Source organism: Neofelis nebulosa, chromosome 5 (assembly GCF_028018385.1).
Source record: "Neofelis nebulosa isolate mNeoNeb1 chromosome 5, mNeoNeb1.pri, whole genome shotgun sequence".
Taxonomy (NCBI): Eukaryota; Metazoa; Chordata; class Mammalia; order Carnivora; family Felidae; genus Neofelis; species Neofelis nebulosa.
The window spans coordinates 23,509,738-23,524,670 of record NC_080786.1 but is presented as its reverse complement, the minus strand read 5'-3'; the positions used below and the strand labels follow the sequence as shown (position 1 = coordinate 23,524,670).

The window sequence follows — 14,933 nt, the reverse complement described above, 5'->3', positions numbered from 1 at the left end:
AGGAACAATATTAATTATTTTCCTAATCCGGACGTTATAAAGTCCTCTAGTTATTTTAAAAGATGACTGTAAATGGGAAGCATCTTACAAGCACGTAAGATCTTAAAATCATGCTGGCCACGTGATTCATAACAAAACTTTTACCAAATGTTAACTGAGTGCCCATGACTGAAGCCATGTTTCATTACATTATAGAAGACTTTGCTGTAAAGAGACGGAAGGGTGCAGCCACTATGTAAATTATACATTGCTAATAGGAACTTAGGACGTTTTCTAATGCCGTTATAAAATATCCCATCTTTCTTCAGGAGAAACTAAAGAATTACATAAAGAGATGTAAAAATATAAGAAAAAATAATCATGTAATTCATGTATAAGTTATAACTTGGTAATTAGAGGCTTTCAAACAGTCCTTATGGAAACAGAAATTGCTAACTCTAAAAGCCACACATAATGAAACACACAAATAAAATCAAATAAGCACATACCTAAACAGAAATCATCAACTTAAAACTGATCTGTTCCATGGAACAGACAAGTCCCAGAAAATAATCACTAATTACTATTAATCAAAGTCCTCTTATAAACTCATTTGTTAAATTTGCTAACCATAATCAGAAAAGAAACTTTAAGACCAGGGAGCTTTGGAGGGTTTGGGTTCCCCCAGACATTTTCATACGAACAAAGTTTGGAAAGGGCTACTCTCTCCACCATTTCAGAAACGCCCAACTGTCTGACGTCTTCAAAAACAGAGCATTGTCAAACATTTAACATATTGTATCAGGAGAATGTTCTCACATGTGTTCCTCTTCCTAATCTAAAAATAAAACTTCCCATCCTCTATGACAGACAGAAAAAGTCCCCACATTTCATTTTCCCCTTCCTAAAATGTTTGCGTTTTGAAGAGGTGGCCTGAGGTGTGGAGAAAGAGCAAGAGACTTCATAGGGGTCGTGAAAATTGACAAAGTCTTAACTTTGTGTTTTTTTTTTTTTTTCCTCTTTCTCCTACCAAAAGGTTGAAATGAGGATTCAATGAACTAACGTGCATGAGGGTGCTAGAGAACTATGAAACCATTATCGAGTACAAGGTATTCTTATTTCTCTAATTGGAAAACGTAAGTTATGAAAACAGGCTTTCAGCAAGTAGGTTGGGCCCAGAGCCAACTGCCGCTGACAGAGGACAGAGCCCATGGCTGAGCCCAACTGAGGCACAGAGGGACAGAGCCCAACTGAGGCACAAGGGACAGGTCTGCAGCAGGGGCATCTCACCTAGGCAGCAGCCAGCCAAGAGCTCTGGTGATATCTGAGGCTGGCCTAGATTTTCCCAGGGAAGTACTCCTTGGAATAAAACTTGGGGCTGGACTAAAACCAGGGAAGAGCCGTCTTAAAGATAATTTAGAATCCGAGTTACTCAATAGTTTAGGTCCTTAGTCTGGTATGACCCTGGGAAGATATCTCAATCATCCTCTGTATGGGGGCACCATGGTGGCTTAGTCGGTTAAGTGTCCGACTTTGGCTTAGGTCATGATCTCACGGTTCACGGGTTTGAGCCCCGTGTCTGGCTCTGGGCTAATAGCTCAGAGCCTTGGAGCTTGCTTCAGATTCTGTATCTCCCTCTCTCTCTTCCCCTCCCCTAGTTGCATGCTCTCTCTCTCTCTCTCTCTTAAAAATATAACATCAATCATCTTCTGTATGACCTCAACTCTACAGGGAAGGAGCTGGAAGAGAATCCAGCTCTCTCAGGCCTAAAGGTAGTCTGGTCTCCTGTGAGCCATAAGAGACCTCTGCCTTTGAAAAGCAGCACTTTAGAAAGAAATCAGGGTTCGGCTCCAAACCAAGCTAAAGACTTGTCTCAAAATATGTTTTGAATCTCTTCCTGTACAGTGAAATGAAATGTGATGATAGACTCCTCTTTGTCAAAAATATAAAATTAAAAAAGATAAAATTCTGCAGTTTGTTTCTGTATCTGTGGTTTTGTCCTTTTTTCCCCTTCCATTTTAATCACTTGTAATAAACATATTAAAACCTTAAGTATGGTGTATTGGTTCCATTTCAACTGTTGCAAAACTATACTAACTCCACTGCTGGAGAACACATTAAGTACTCATTTCACATTGATAATACTTTTAATACATTTAAGATTTCTTAAAATTTAATTCAGAAAGTCATTGTTAAAGGGTAAAAGGTGGACAAAGTGGTTATGAGCTCTATTAAAATAATATTAAGTAATGCAAAGGGATTCTTAGGCAAGTTAAGATACTTGAAGATGTATATTATAGCAGTGAACTAAAACTACACACATCTGATAATCATTTCGGAATTTGGTTAGAGGGCTAGTAATTCTGCATTAACAGAAACTGTTTTCCTTTGAAAGAGTTTCACTAAGAATCTGTGGTATCTACATACTTTACTACATGTTCATCGTTGGCTGGGTATCCCCGCTATGGCCTTGGTCTCAACCCCTTTTGAGAACAAACAAATAAAGCTAAGGGTGGCTCAACTAGTTAATCAATAATGCAGGCCAAAATAAATTATAGTTTCTTCCCAACTTACCAGCAGACATAGTCTTTAGACATATATATAAGAAAGCTACCCAAGAGTATCTTAATGGTATATGAAAAGAAATACCACTTAAGAATTAATGTAAATGTGGCTAAAGGAAAAACTTGATGAATAAGGATAGCAGAATCACATTAGAAAAAACAAAAGCATTAAAATCACAGAAATATTAGAAAACAAAACTGTCTTAAGGAACTACTAAGTCAAATATTTAGATTAAAAAAAAAAAGAAAAAAGAAACAGCTTAATGCTGAAGTTCATACTGATCTTAAGTAAGCAATTCTTTTGTTAGTATTGCAGATTAAGTGATAAGTAAAATAACTCTTTGCCCAGAGGCCTTCTGTGACAATTATAGAAGCAAAGTTAACTAACGATGGTGCATTAACTCTAAACACCACAAACTAAGTGTTAAACCAAGTCCAAAGTACATTATTTTTGTTTAATCACTCTCTAAAAACCATATATATATATATATATATATGTATATATATATATATATATACATACACACACACACATATACATATATATGTATGCATACACATATATACATAAAGAATTCTGCATTTTTTTTCTTAAAAAATATTTTAAGGAAGGCTTTACAGATCAAATTCAGTAACTGTATGTGTAGACAGGTAGATATGTATACATGCAGATAAATATCATTATTCTCTGCTAGAGGCCCAGGACTTTCTTATTCACAATTACAGCAATGACTTCCTTACACTCTGTGCCTATAGACATCAAGACTGAATGATTTTTATTACATAAAATGGAGAAAACGAACTCTGGATGTTTCCACAAAAGATTCATTTCAGAACATTACAATGTACAGCTTAAGGACCTCAACAAGTGGCTGAATATTATGTCTATTCTTTACTGATGAAGTTATTATCTGTGGCAATTTCATTTTTAGTAGTGTTGAATGAACTTTTTCTATATTTCCATACTTGGAAAGGTGGGAATTTTTTTTTTTACTATTGATGGAAAGAAATTAACATCAAAATACAATTTCATGATGACCTTGTATGAATATTTTATGTTCCATATTCAGTTTTTAAAATTTTTTTTTAATATTTGTTTATTCTTGAGAGAGAGACAGACAGAGACAGAGTGTGAGGGGGGAGGGTCAGAGAGAGAGGGAGACACAGAATCCGAAGCAGGCTCCAGGCTCTGAGCTGTCAGCACAGGGCCTGATGCAGGGCTCGAACTCACAAACTGTGAGATTGTGACCTGAGCTGAAGTCGGACGCTTAACCGACTGAGCCACCCAGGTGCCTCCCATATTCAGTTTTGATCCAGCTTTAGCTGACCTTATTTTTAAGAGTTGTACATGCTATAAATTAAATGTGTAAAAATATACTTGCCTATTGATTTGAAGTCTAATCCATTATCAAACTTTTATCTTTGAGTTTGTACTGCAAATCAACTTCTTTAATTCTCATAATAATTACAAGGTTATCTTTAAAACTCTATTTAAAAAATATAAATATAGATACATGTACACAAAGTCAGGTCCCTATACAGGTCCCTACTTCCAACTGCATGGTGACTTTTGTCTTTTCTAAAAGTGCAAAAATTCAGAAAAACAGAAAATGTGCCCATTTCTGGGAATATGGATGGCGTTCCTTATCAGCACCATTTAAAGCTGCCTTCAAGGATTGTATTAAACTTAATTATGAAAGATTACGAACGAGATGATGTGTAATTGGTACCAGCTGCAGTTCGTATTGGAAAGCATAAATACAAATGGAATTATTTATTTATTTTTATTTATTCACTATTCAAACGGCAGTTCTAAAACTCAGAGGGATAAAATGGACTATTACTTTTTTTCGTATTGAGCTTAAAATATTTCTTTACTTAATAATAGTAGTAGAGACAAACATCCCATTTAAAGACTACTTTTCACCCCCAAAGAACCCCCAAAAGGAAGCAACAGAAAGCAATTTTCTTTCCTCTAATTAGTAGCTTATTGTTTTTATATCAGAATCACTGATTTGGGACCAAATTCTCCTCAAGCAACTCTATGAATTATTATTTTTAGAAAAATTGGTATCTATTCATCTATCTTTCCAATTTCTTGTTGAGATTCTTCCTGAGACATTAAAAAGAAGAGGAAAAAGAGGAGGAGGAGGAGGAGGAGGAGGAAGAAGAAAAAGAAGGGCAAAGAGCACAGGAGACTTCACCTGGGGAGGGCGGCTGGGCGGTGTGCTTATCAGGGGGGCTGGACCCATAGCCGAGGCAGCATTCAAGCTCCTTTCCCTTTCATCCTGGTAAATTCGATCTCTTTCAGCTTCTGGTAACTGCAAGAAATTCTGCATAGCCCGAAGGTTTACCAGCAAAGACTGGGATGCAGTCTTGGGGTCCTCTTCCTTTCGGAGGATTTCTGAAAGCAAGCCCTGCAGGGAATGAAAGGCACAGGGTGAGCTTGCTCCTGAGCTCTGCCCAGCCAGCGGTGATCCTTCCCTCTCCTTCTCCACTCTGTTTAGAAAATGAATAGTCAGAAGCATCAATTCTACATAGAAATGTATTAGTTACATTTGAAGTGGTAAAGAGGAGAGAGCCTCAATTGTATTCTTAATTTTATTAAGCATCTGCTTTACGTGTAACACAAACTGAAGCTGCCTAATTGGTCTCCTTCCTTTGAGTGGCTTAACTTGCCATGAAATCTTTCACAGAGAGACGATCGAGCGAAGTTAAGAATAAATGAAATGCTCATAATACAACAGCATTGAACTGTATAGTTCTCAAGCTGCCTAGACAAAGGCAGTGGAAGGCTGACAGCCCAATACATAAAGATACAAAGCTACTACTAGAGAAGTAGAACTTTCAAAGAGAGTATCAGAAGATGAATTGTTAGAAAAAGAGTATTACTAAAGCATCATCTAAGATTTATGCTACGTTTTCACAGGCAGTACTTTAAGTCATCCCTTAATTTTCAATTAAGAGTCAATGACAAGTGATTCTTTGTATTTACCATTCAAGGAAAGTACACAGACTCTCTCGAAAAATTCTAAATACTGTCATGCTCTGGGTAACAGGTTGAAATTCTGACCTTCAGAAAACATTGATTAAATCTGAAACACGTAACCCCATATTTACATTGCAAAAATCCATCATAACATGCCCAGGAAAAGAACACTATCAAATTTTGTAGTTACTGAATTTCTTAAGGAATAGAAGTCTTTATTAGTAATAGAAGAAATTTACAAACCATTGTAAACTCCTTTAAGGTGTCCCTCTCCCTAAATACTAGAGCATGAATTGTCAACCAATTTTTTTTTTTAATTTTTAGGAGAAGCTTTTCAACAATGAATGAGTTTCCTCATTTTTGTTTAAAGAATTACATAAAATAGAATGATTACAAAAATTTTCTGCCCATTTGATAAGGACTGAGCAGCCTTTAACCTGTTCTATCCTGTGCATGAAATAATGCCTGGAATACCAGGACACGTTTGCCTTCAACGTTTAGCCAGAGTATCAGTTTATCACAGTACAGTTCGAAATAAAATGTTGCCAAGATCACCATATAATCTGTAAATTTCACTTTCCAGCAGCCCTGCAGAAATGGTGAAAGTATTCGGGAAAGGGGAGGCAAAGTTTCATATCAAAACGAGTGAGCCCAAAGATGGTAACATTTGGGTGTTTTCATGGCTTCCTACAAATGCAAACCTAATTTTGTTCCTAATTCTTCGGGGATAAGGTACCACATTGTCCAAATAGAGCACTTGGATGCAGAGAGTATAAAACCATGGTCCACTTTAAAAATGATTTGAACAGGCTGCTATTAAAAAGAGCCTTTAATAGGCTCGGGGGCTTACTGTTAAATTTTAGTCTCTCACTTGGTCTGGAAAGGGGAACCAAACTTTGTTTTACCGTTAAGAAATGTGACTGAAGAATGAAGGGTGCATGTCCCTTCATTCATAATACTGACAAGTAATGCTGCAACTGTGTTTATACAGGAATAAAACATCCAGTCAATTTAACTAAAATTTAGTCAAACAGGCAGTCAATCATCCAGCTATTTAACTTGCACAAGGCCAACTAATTAGATTGACTGTTTTGGATGTGTCACACTGAAACCAAAAAATACAGGTCTCAAAAAATGCTTGAAAATAGGTGTAAAAAATAGTCCTGGGTCTCTACTTTTCCCCACCAAATGTTACGTATTAAAACAATGTGCCCGGCAAAGCAATATATGTGAACCACACAGAAATCAAGAGATAGAAAGGTACATTATAGACAAATACAGTGCTCTCACTTCCTTGAGCATAATAACCTAATATTCCTTTTTGTCATCCCAGCACAATGCCTATCACATGAGTGTTTAATAAACATTTACTAAGTGGAGTAATTACGTGTATTCAGACCACAAAAGGAAAAAATTGTAAATGAGTGATAGAAACTCAAGAACAAGATATGCTACTCATGGGCAAATTTTAGTGGCAATTACTAATTTAATCAAAGTAAGCCTTCAATGAAAAGTTACATGGTGCTACATAAGATGTTCATCTACACTAACTGTTCAATAATTTAAAAAAACCAGATTAGGTCAAAAGGATCCTACAGATATTTAGGATGTCACTGTATTTGGGAACCTTGAAATTAGACATTTATAAATCTCAAGTAACAAAATATTGTATCATCTCCATTAAAAATGTTTTCTGAGACAGCAGACAACTATAGTGAGAAAAGCAAACACATGAAAAAATACATTAACATTCTCTATCAAGTCATGTTAACATGAAACTAAGTCAATCCTGCGTGCTTAAAGGAGAAGACAACACATCACTTGGGAGAGAATTTAAAATTTCCTCTTCCCATATTTTGATATTGGCATGACTTCCCAGTTGAGCATATAAAGTATTTTAGGGGCAGAGCATTTATTTCCACTTAATTATTCCACTGCAGCAAGCACAGTTTTTCTGCTTGCACTATGCTAAGGTCTAAAGCAATACTTTGAATCTTGGAACACTCAAAGAGCTCTAAAGCAGTGAGTGTAGACGCTGTCAGGTGTTGTAGAAACCTTTGGATTTTTTTTTTTTTTTTTTTTTTTGGCCCAGGCTTTCAATGAGGGGAGTGCCCCCTGGTGGAAATGCTTGAAAATATTGTTAGAAAATATTTTGATTAGAATGTGTTAATTACCAAAAAAAAAAAAAAAAAAAAAAAAAAATCATGTCACTTGAGAATAATTCTGTATGCAAAATGACTTTAGAATCTGAATATGAGAATGCATGTTCTGGTCCCGTTCAAGTTGTTATGTGAGTGGTTGCATTTACAGACTCAAGATGTACATGGCCCCTGTTTCCCATATCCCGTAGTCAAAAATATAGTCCAGACTTAGATCAAGGTCATTTGTAGTAATCCCCCACGGGGCAGAGTACGAGGGATCTATTACCAAAATTTTTTCTTCATGCTAAAAAAATAATATGTCAAGCTCTTCATGTACGTTACCTGCTATCTTAGAGACTATACTAAAACACCAGGACTAAAACATGTACTGTGGATCATAGGTGCTCAATGAACTTACTGAACAAAGTCAAACAAAATCATCAGTCATTCTTGCCTCCGAAAAGAAATTGAGAATTTGTATGTTATGTAGTAAGTTACCAACGACTAATGAATATTAATTTTATTATATTAAATGAGAAGCTGCTTTTCATTGGGACTTTACATCATCAAATAATGCACTATGTGCTCTGTACATAAAAACAGAAAATTATTCTGCATTGTCATTGCACAGGGGTTAAGAAAGAATTCCAACTTTTTTCACTTAGTGAACTTAGTGATGAATTCCTAAACCCTTTTTACATTCCAAAAAGAGTTTACTAGTTATTACAAGTAAAATTCATTAGTAATTGTAAAAGAAAGAAAAAACCTTCAATAAATATTATCAGTACTTCCAAAAGCTAATTATGAATTCTTTAAAACAGCAGATAAGCGAAAGAGACTGCCAATCTGAACAAAAGGCCTGTCTGGCCTCCCGTTTGTCTCCTCTTTGAACATAATCACTGATTCAAATAGATTTTATCAGCTTCATGGAACTTCAAAGCCCTCAGAAGGAAAACAGGATTTTATGAAACCTCCCTCCCTAAAAAGAAAATAAGTAGAATATTCTTCAAGACTACCTACCTCTGTTGTTTTGTGAATTTTTAATCACATGTCCAGGTGAAAGACTATTTTCAACTCCACCTACTACCTTGGACGCCTGCCAAGTAAGTTATAAGCAGACGCATTTATCTCTGTCGCTTGGGAGGCTAAACGAGAGCTGTCACGTTGGGGTAATAGCACCTTTTTACCTTTTATTCAATAGTGATATGGATAGTGGACTTTCCTTAAATTACACTGTGAAGAATTATAGGAACACAGTAGCAATTTCTGTTATACTTAAGCAGGCAAATTTCTCTCCACCACATAATTTACAGAACTCAAATTCAATAAAACATTACATGATGGTCCATTACTGTTATCAGTTTTGAATAATCCATCTTCATTCTTTATTTTACTGGAAAATAAAGTGTGCCAAAGGGGTGTGGGGAGAAAAAAGGAAAAAAAAAAGCCACAGAATGGGATCAGAGTTAGATTCTGGGTTTTATTTATTTTTTTTAATTTTTTAAAGGCACTAACGAATAAATATATTTGCTCCTATCACAATCCCTAAATAGCAATAATATAGGGAAGTGAACTGAAAAGTATAAATCTAGAAGCTTCGACAATTATTTTTAGCCATAGGTTTCCACTAAAAAGACATCAAGTAGGTATAACTGAATGAATGATATATGCTAAAAGCTGGTACCTTTGGTAGCAATTAAAGCACATACGCCCATCAATTTAGAAGGGGAAAAAGTCCTTAGAACAAGTAATTATATAAATTTCACCATAAATTTTCAGAAAAGGTAAACTTTTTTTTTAATAGTCACGTGTGAAAGTCTTAAGAGAGGGGTTTTAGGAGACCCAATTAGGATGACGAGAAAATTCTCCAGTGAAGAGTTAAAACATGAAATCCAGGATTTTAAAGTTGCACGGAACTGTCAATGACTAAAATACTCTCAACTCATAACAGCATTATCTATTATATTAATGTTTTAAAATACTCTTTATAGGGTACCAAATTCTTTATTCAATCATATCATATAACTTTGCCTTTGCATGTACATATTTTACGTTAATTTTTTAAAACTCGGAGTTGGAATTGCACATTGTAGTAAGTGCACGCAAATGTGTGATGTGCGATTTAACTCTGCAGAGCTCCTTGCCTATACATATGCATTAGCATGTGTATTTTCGTACGCCACACTCACACCATACACTCTCACTCTGCACCTGCTTTTATTGAAATGCATACACTTCGAAATAAACACACTACATGCATTCATATGAATGTATAATCATTAAAATAAATGCAGCTGTGTGTGTGCGTGCGCGCGTGTGTGGTTTTTAAGTATGACCACCAAAAACACACGCATGCTTGCATGTTCAAAAGCTCGTTCCCAAAAAGTGAACACTTAAATATACATAGAAAATTACTCTTATTGAAGTAAAACAGCTTCAAATATGGCCAATATCCACTTCGACTCAGGCGTACCAATGACCAATATACAGGTTTAAAACCAAATCCATCACCCGGGGCTCCAAATAATTTTTTATGGTAGTAACTTTTTCTAAATTAGCTATTATTACTAAAGAGAGCTTGGTACTGAGGCTGTCACTGTTTTCATTCCCCTACCAGCCTCAGAAAAATTAAGTCACTGTTTTTGGTGTTTTAACCACAGAGATAACTATCTTTTTAAAGAGATTACTATGGTATAAAGAGAGAATTCTGCCTTCTTTCCAGCAACAAATCCTAGAGATATCCATGGAATTAGTCAATGTGGGAACCAAAGGCAGGACAAATGGTCAACCCTTCAGAGTAACGGCGTGACATCATAACCCAAGAGAAGAAAAACCGTACAGATGGATAGTGACTTCACACATCCCTCAGCTAAACTCTCTTGTCACTTTTCACCATGTAAAATACTTTCCTTAGTGCTTTAAGACCTTGTCATTCTTCACCATATAAAATACATTCTTATTTCATTTCCTTATTTCTTAAAGCAGATTCCTTAGTGCTTTAAGAAATAATTTGCTCAGTTTTTAAAACACTTCTTAGCAAATCTGTATTTCATTTGCATTTATGTCAATGTTGTCTTTGTGGGCTTTCAATTAAATTGACAAACATTTTACTGATCATTTATGAAGAGACCTATTTTTTGCCCAGTACTGAGAAATACTAGCAGTTACTGCTATTTACAGAAATAAAGAATGCTGACAGAAACAGGATAACTAGAAGTTTGACTTTTGATTCATTCACTCATTTAATTTTTTAAATAATAACTTCCCAACTGATATAAATGTCATGAAATTTACCAGCCACTAATTAACATTTTTAAGTTGTAAAAATATAAAATTAGTTAAATTCATACTAACCTGAGAAATTACCCTCTGCAAGTACCCTTTAAAAAAGACAAATGATACACACACACACACATACACACACACACACACACACACACACACACACACACACACACCAAAAAAAACCCAAAAAACAAACAAAAAAAACAGATAAAGAAAATGAAAACAAACACTGAGTTAAAGGCTTTGTCAGGCCTCCTAACTTTCAATCCAGTTAAGGCAAGCCAAAAATAAGTCACTGCTGGGATTCTCCTAGGTATGGAAACTCTGCCAGCAAGTAATTAATACTAGATTATTTTTATACCAGAATCTTATTCTTATAATCACGTAATAAACAAAATAACTTAAATATGAAAGGAAAGTATGAGTCAGTCCAAAAAAAAAACCTGACAAAAGAAAAGAACCCTGGTAAAACAACGAAGTTGAAAGGACGTAATGTCCTCATTTCTAATCAAAGTTACATGTTCTTTTGTCTTTTTTTAGTGTGCCTGGGCCAAAAATAAACACCATATATACCATAGTAATTTCAAAAAAAAGAAATTTTTTAAAAACCCTCTCATTTACAATTTAATAGAATTGGTTTAGGACTTTTCGTCTTAGGCCTTCTCATATCATACATCACTCTTTCTCCAGGTCCCTCTAAACATCCTCTGTGCTGATAATATCCTCATAGGTATTTGCCCAGGAGGACAAAGGTGTGAACACAGGGGTATGTGCAGGTCTCAGTGAAAAGACAGCAAACTAAGGCCTTCGGGCCAAACCTCCCAGGGGGCCTGTTTTATAGGCAGTTTTACTGAAACACCACCACACCGGCATCCATTCACCTATTGTCCCTGGCTGTGACCATGCTACCCACACCCTGACAGGGCCCTGATGGCCCTCAAAGCCTGAAATATTTGCTTTCTGGACAATTACAGAAAGGTTTGCTGATCTCTGATCTAAAGAATGAAGTTTGAAGGAATACTAACAATAATGTAAAGAGGGAAGAGGACAAAGCTAAGAAACATTTTATGTTAATAAGCCACACACACACACACACACACACACACACACACACACACACACACACACCATATATTTTTCCCCCAAATGGCTGTTCAAATTAAATGGCAGAAATTGCTATGTAATCTCACAATATGTTTTGTTTTGTTTTTTTCCAGAAAGTTGTAGAGGAACTTAAACAGGGCATGTTTATATACTCATGCTTGATATGGGGATAACAGGGGGAAGATAGTAGGCTAGAAGCCTGGAGTCTTACCAATGGCCTTGACCAAGTCATGAAACTTTTCTCAACCTGCTACTACTAACAGTCTATGACCTCGTTAGGTAAAAACATAGGTAATGCCAGTTTGAAATATATTCAATATTGAATTTATTCTTTCAAAGCCCCTGAGTCAAGATCAATCTGTACGTAGCTCTTGGTAGAGGAGGTTTATGATAGGGAAAGGAGTGATAAGACTTAGGCACCATCAAGAACAGACAATATGATCACACAACAAGAAGGATTGAAAAGAGTAAGCGTAGAGTAAAAAAATAAGAGCATAGAGCAAAAGAATAAGCATTAGCAAAAATTGGGACCAAAGAAAGAAGAGAGAAAAAGAGAGAGAACCATTCCAAAAAGAACAAAACTGACCTGAGTTCTGTTAAAAGCCACACGTGCAAATACTGCCTGGGAGATTCCTGCTCGTTTCAGTTCATCACGTACCCACTGGTAGATTTCGGAAGACACCTCTGTGTTGGTTGAAACCTGTTGCTCCAAAGGCTTATTCATAGATCTGCTGACAGGGGGAGGGTGGTTCAAGTATTGTTGGTTTAAGGACTGCTGGGCTAAAAGTCTATTCACTGCATACTGCTGGTTCAGCAGCTGAGCCATCACCAGCTGCTGGTTGACCAACTGAGGACTGATGGGCGTTGACACAAGCCCAGGGTGCAGGTTCGGTAGAGGGGTCCGGACAGAGGGCTGGTTGCCATGGGAGAGCTGCGCGGGGGACGGAGGCTGCTCAGCTGTGTTCCCTGGGACAGGCTGCTGGCCAAAGTTGACGTGATTGGCACCTTGCTGGGATAGTTCAGAAAGACTATCCATTTCGACTAAAGTAGACAAAAGTAAAGCCATGTTAAGCCAACAGTAATGGGTATTGACAAGCATTTCTGATCATTTCTTAAATAGAGACAGTAGGCACAGGGCACGCTGAAAATCCAATTGAACTAAAGAAAACGTTAAGATGGAACCCAATGGCTATGGATTCACGTTCCTCTTCTGCACAATTCCACAAACTTTGAAAGGGGGACAATACGATACTTCAGATCTAATTTTATAATGTGGTTTAGACTTAAGGCATAAAATCAATTATTTTCAAATTCCAGGTGACTAGTTTTGGGGTCAAGCTATTTTTCACTCTCACTTATTACCCCCAAGAAGGCTTATACAGAATTTTTTTTTCTAAAACAGCTTCTAGAAGAACACCATGTGCTTAAGAGCAACTAGAAAGAGTTGGACTAAGAAAATATATGCACTAAAGAAAAAAGAAATATCCAGGTATTTTCTCATGATAGATATTGACTGTTATTACTCGAAGCAAAAGTTTTGAAAGGAAAAAGAGGACAAAAATGTTATCTGCATTCAATTTTTACCTAGCCATGGATTGTAAAGAAGTAATCAATATAATAAAGTGAGCATAGTAAGTAATAATAACTGAGTGCATACTGAACACTGTGTTGAGTATCCTATATGGTTTGTTTCATTTAATCCTAACTATCACCGGTGGCAAGTATATCCACCGGAGAATGAAGCGACTGGTTTACTGTACTGCAAGCCAGTATACCCAGTTTTGCTAAGAGCCAAATGTTTCTTGAAGAAGCTATGGCTACCAGCAATCTTTCAAGAAGGGTCAGAGAATCATCCTGGTGCAACAGTGATACCGTCACGATTTTGCAATTTATTACCACCTATCAGGATGAATGCTTCTCCCTTGGCTAGGTCCCTAATGCGGACTGGCCGAGAGTCAGCTGTCAGTGTGTCCAATGCTTTGCTGTAGCAAGGAAGAGACCGGTTTGATGCTCTTGACTGGAAAGGCTGAGCACGGCTGTTATATGTAAATAGGTGAGTCTTTTCCAAATAGCACACCATACCTCCCATGTATAGACTCTGGCTTGATTTCCATCGTCATTTCTCTTTTTATTAAATATTCAGGCTTTATATTTAGAGGAACTTATCATATTGCTATAATCACTGATATATGCAAAATATAACTAAGAATTGGGAAAGAAACCTTCCATTTCTACCAGTGATATCAGCCCAAGTGGGCCATTCACAGGGAATAGTAATTCAAGCAATTATTCCAAAAATGATGCATTGTCTTCATTACAGCTCTAAGCTATAAAAGGCAAAGAATCTGTTTTGGTAGATGGATGGCTTTGCTTCAAATATTAAAAGCTAAAACACACTCAAAATTCAGGTTCTCTTGTTTCTTAAAATCTTTAGGAAAAGTCATTATTGTTGTTGTTATTAAACGAACACGATGGAAGGAAAGAGACACAGGTTTAAAACAGGACGTAATGCTATGCATATTAAACATCCTGTTCCTATATTATTTTAAAATGCATTATTTGGAAGGTACAAGTATGTGAAAGAAAACATTAATAGAAATTAAAACATGAACCTTAATCACAGTGTTTGCTTTGGCAACATTAGCAAACTCAAAAGGGAGAAAACATCAGCGTCTAAATGCTCAGGTACAGCACACAACTTGTATGAGTCGTCTCACACTGCCGACAATTTCTAATGCATTTCCTGCTCAACACATATTGACCTGGAGTTGCACGCTAAGATGGGCTGCTACACTGGAATTAAAAGTTGAGAAATGGTACAATGATGCGTCTGCTATCAGGGCGGTAAAGCTCACCGAAGTGCCCATCTAG

At 36.4% G+C, this 14,933-nt stretch overlaps 1 protein-coding gene across 10 annotated transcripts in view; it reads right to left on the bottom strand.

The window, feature by feature from the left end:
• SATB1 (SATB homeobox 1) overlaps nucleotides 1-14,933 on the bottom strand; it is a 101,121-nt gene that overhangs the window by 35,965 nt on the left and 50,223 nt on the right. For all 10 annotated transcript variants that reach the window (XM_058729791.1, XM_058729786.1, XM_058729789.1 and 7 more), the window contains 2 exons: nucleotides 12,649-13,103; nucleotides 4,748-4,960 (listed from right to left, as the gene is read on the bottom strand). In XM_058729791.1, coding sequence (XP_058585774.1) covers nucleotides 4,748-4,960; nucleotides 12,649-13,103 — 668 coding nt within the window. The remainder of the gene's footprint in view (nucleotides 1-4,747; nucleotides 4,961-12,648; nucleotides 13,104-14,933) is intronic.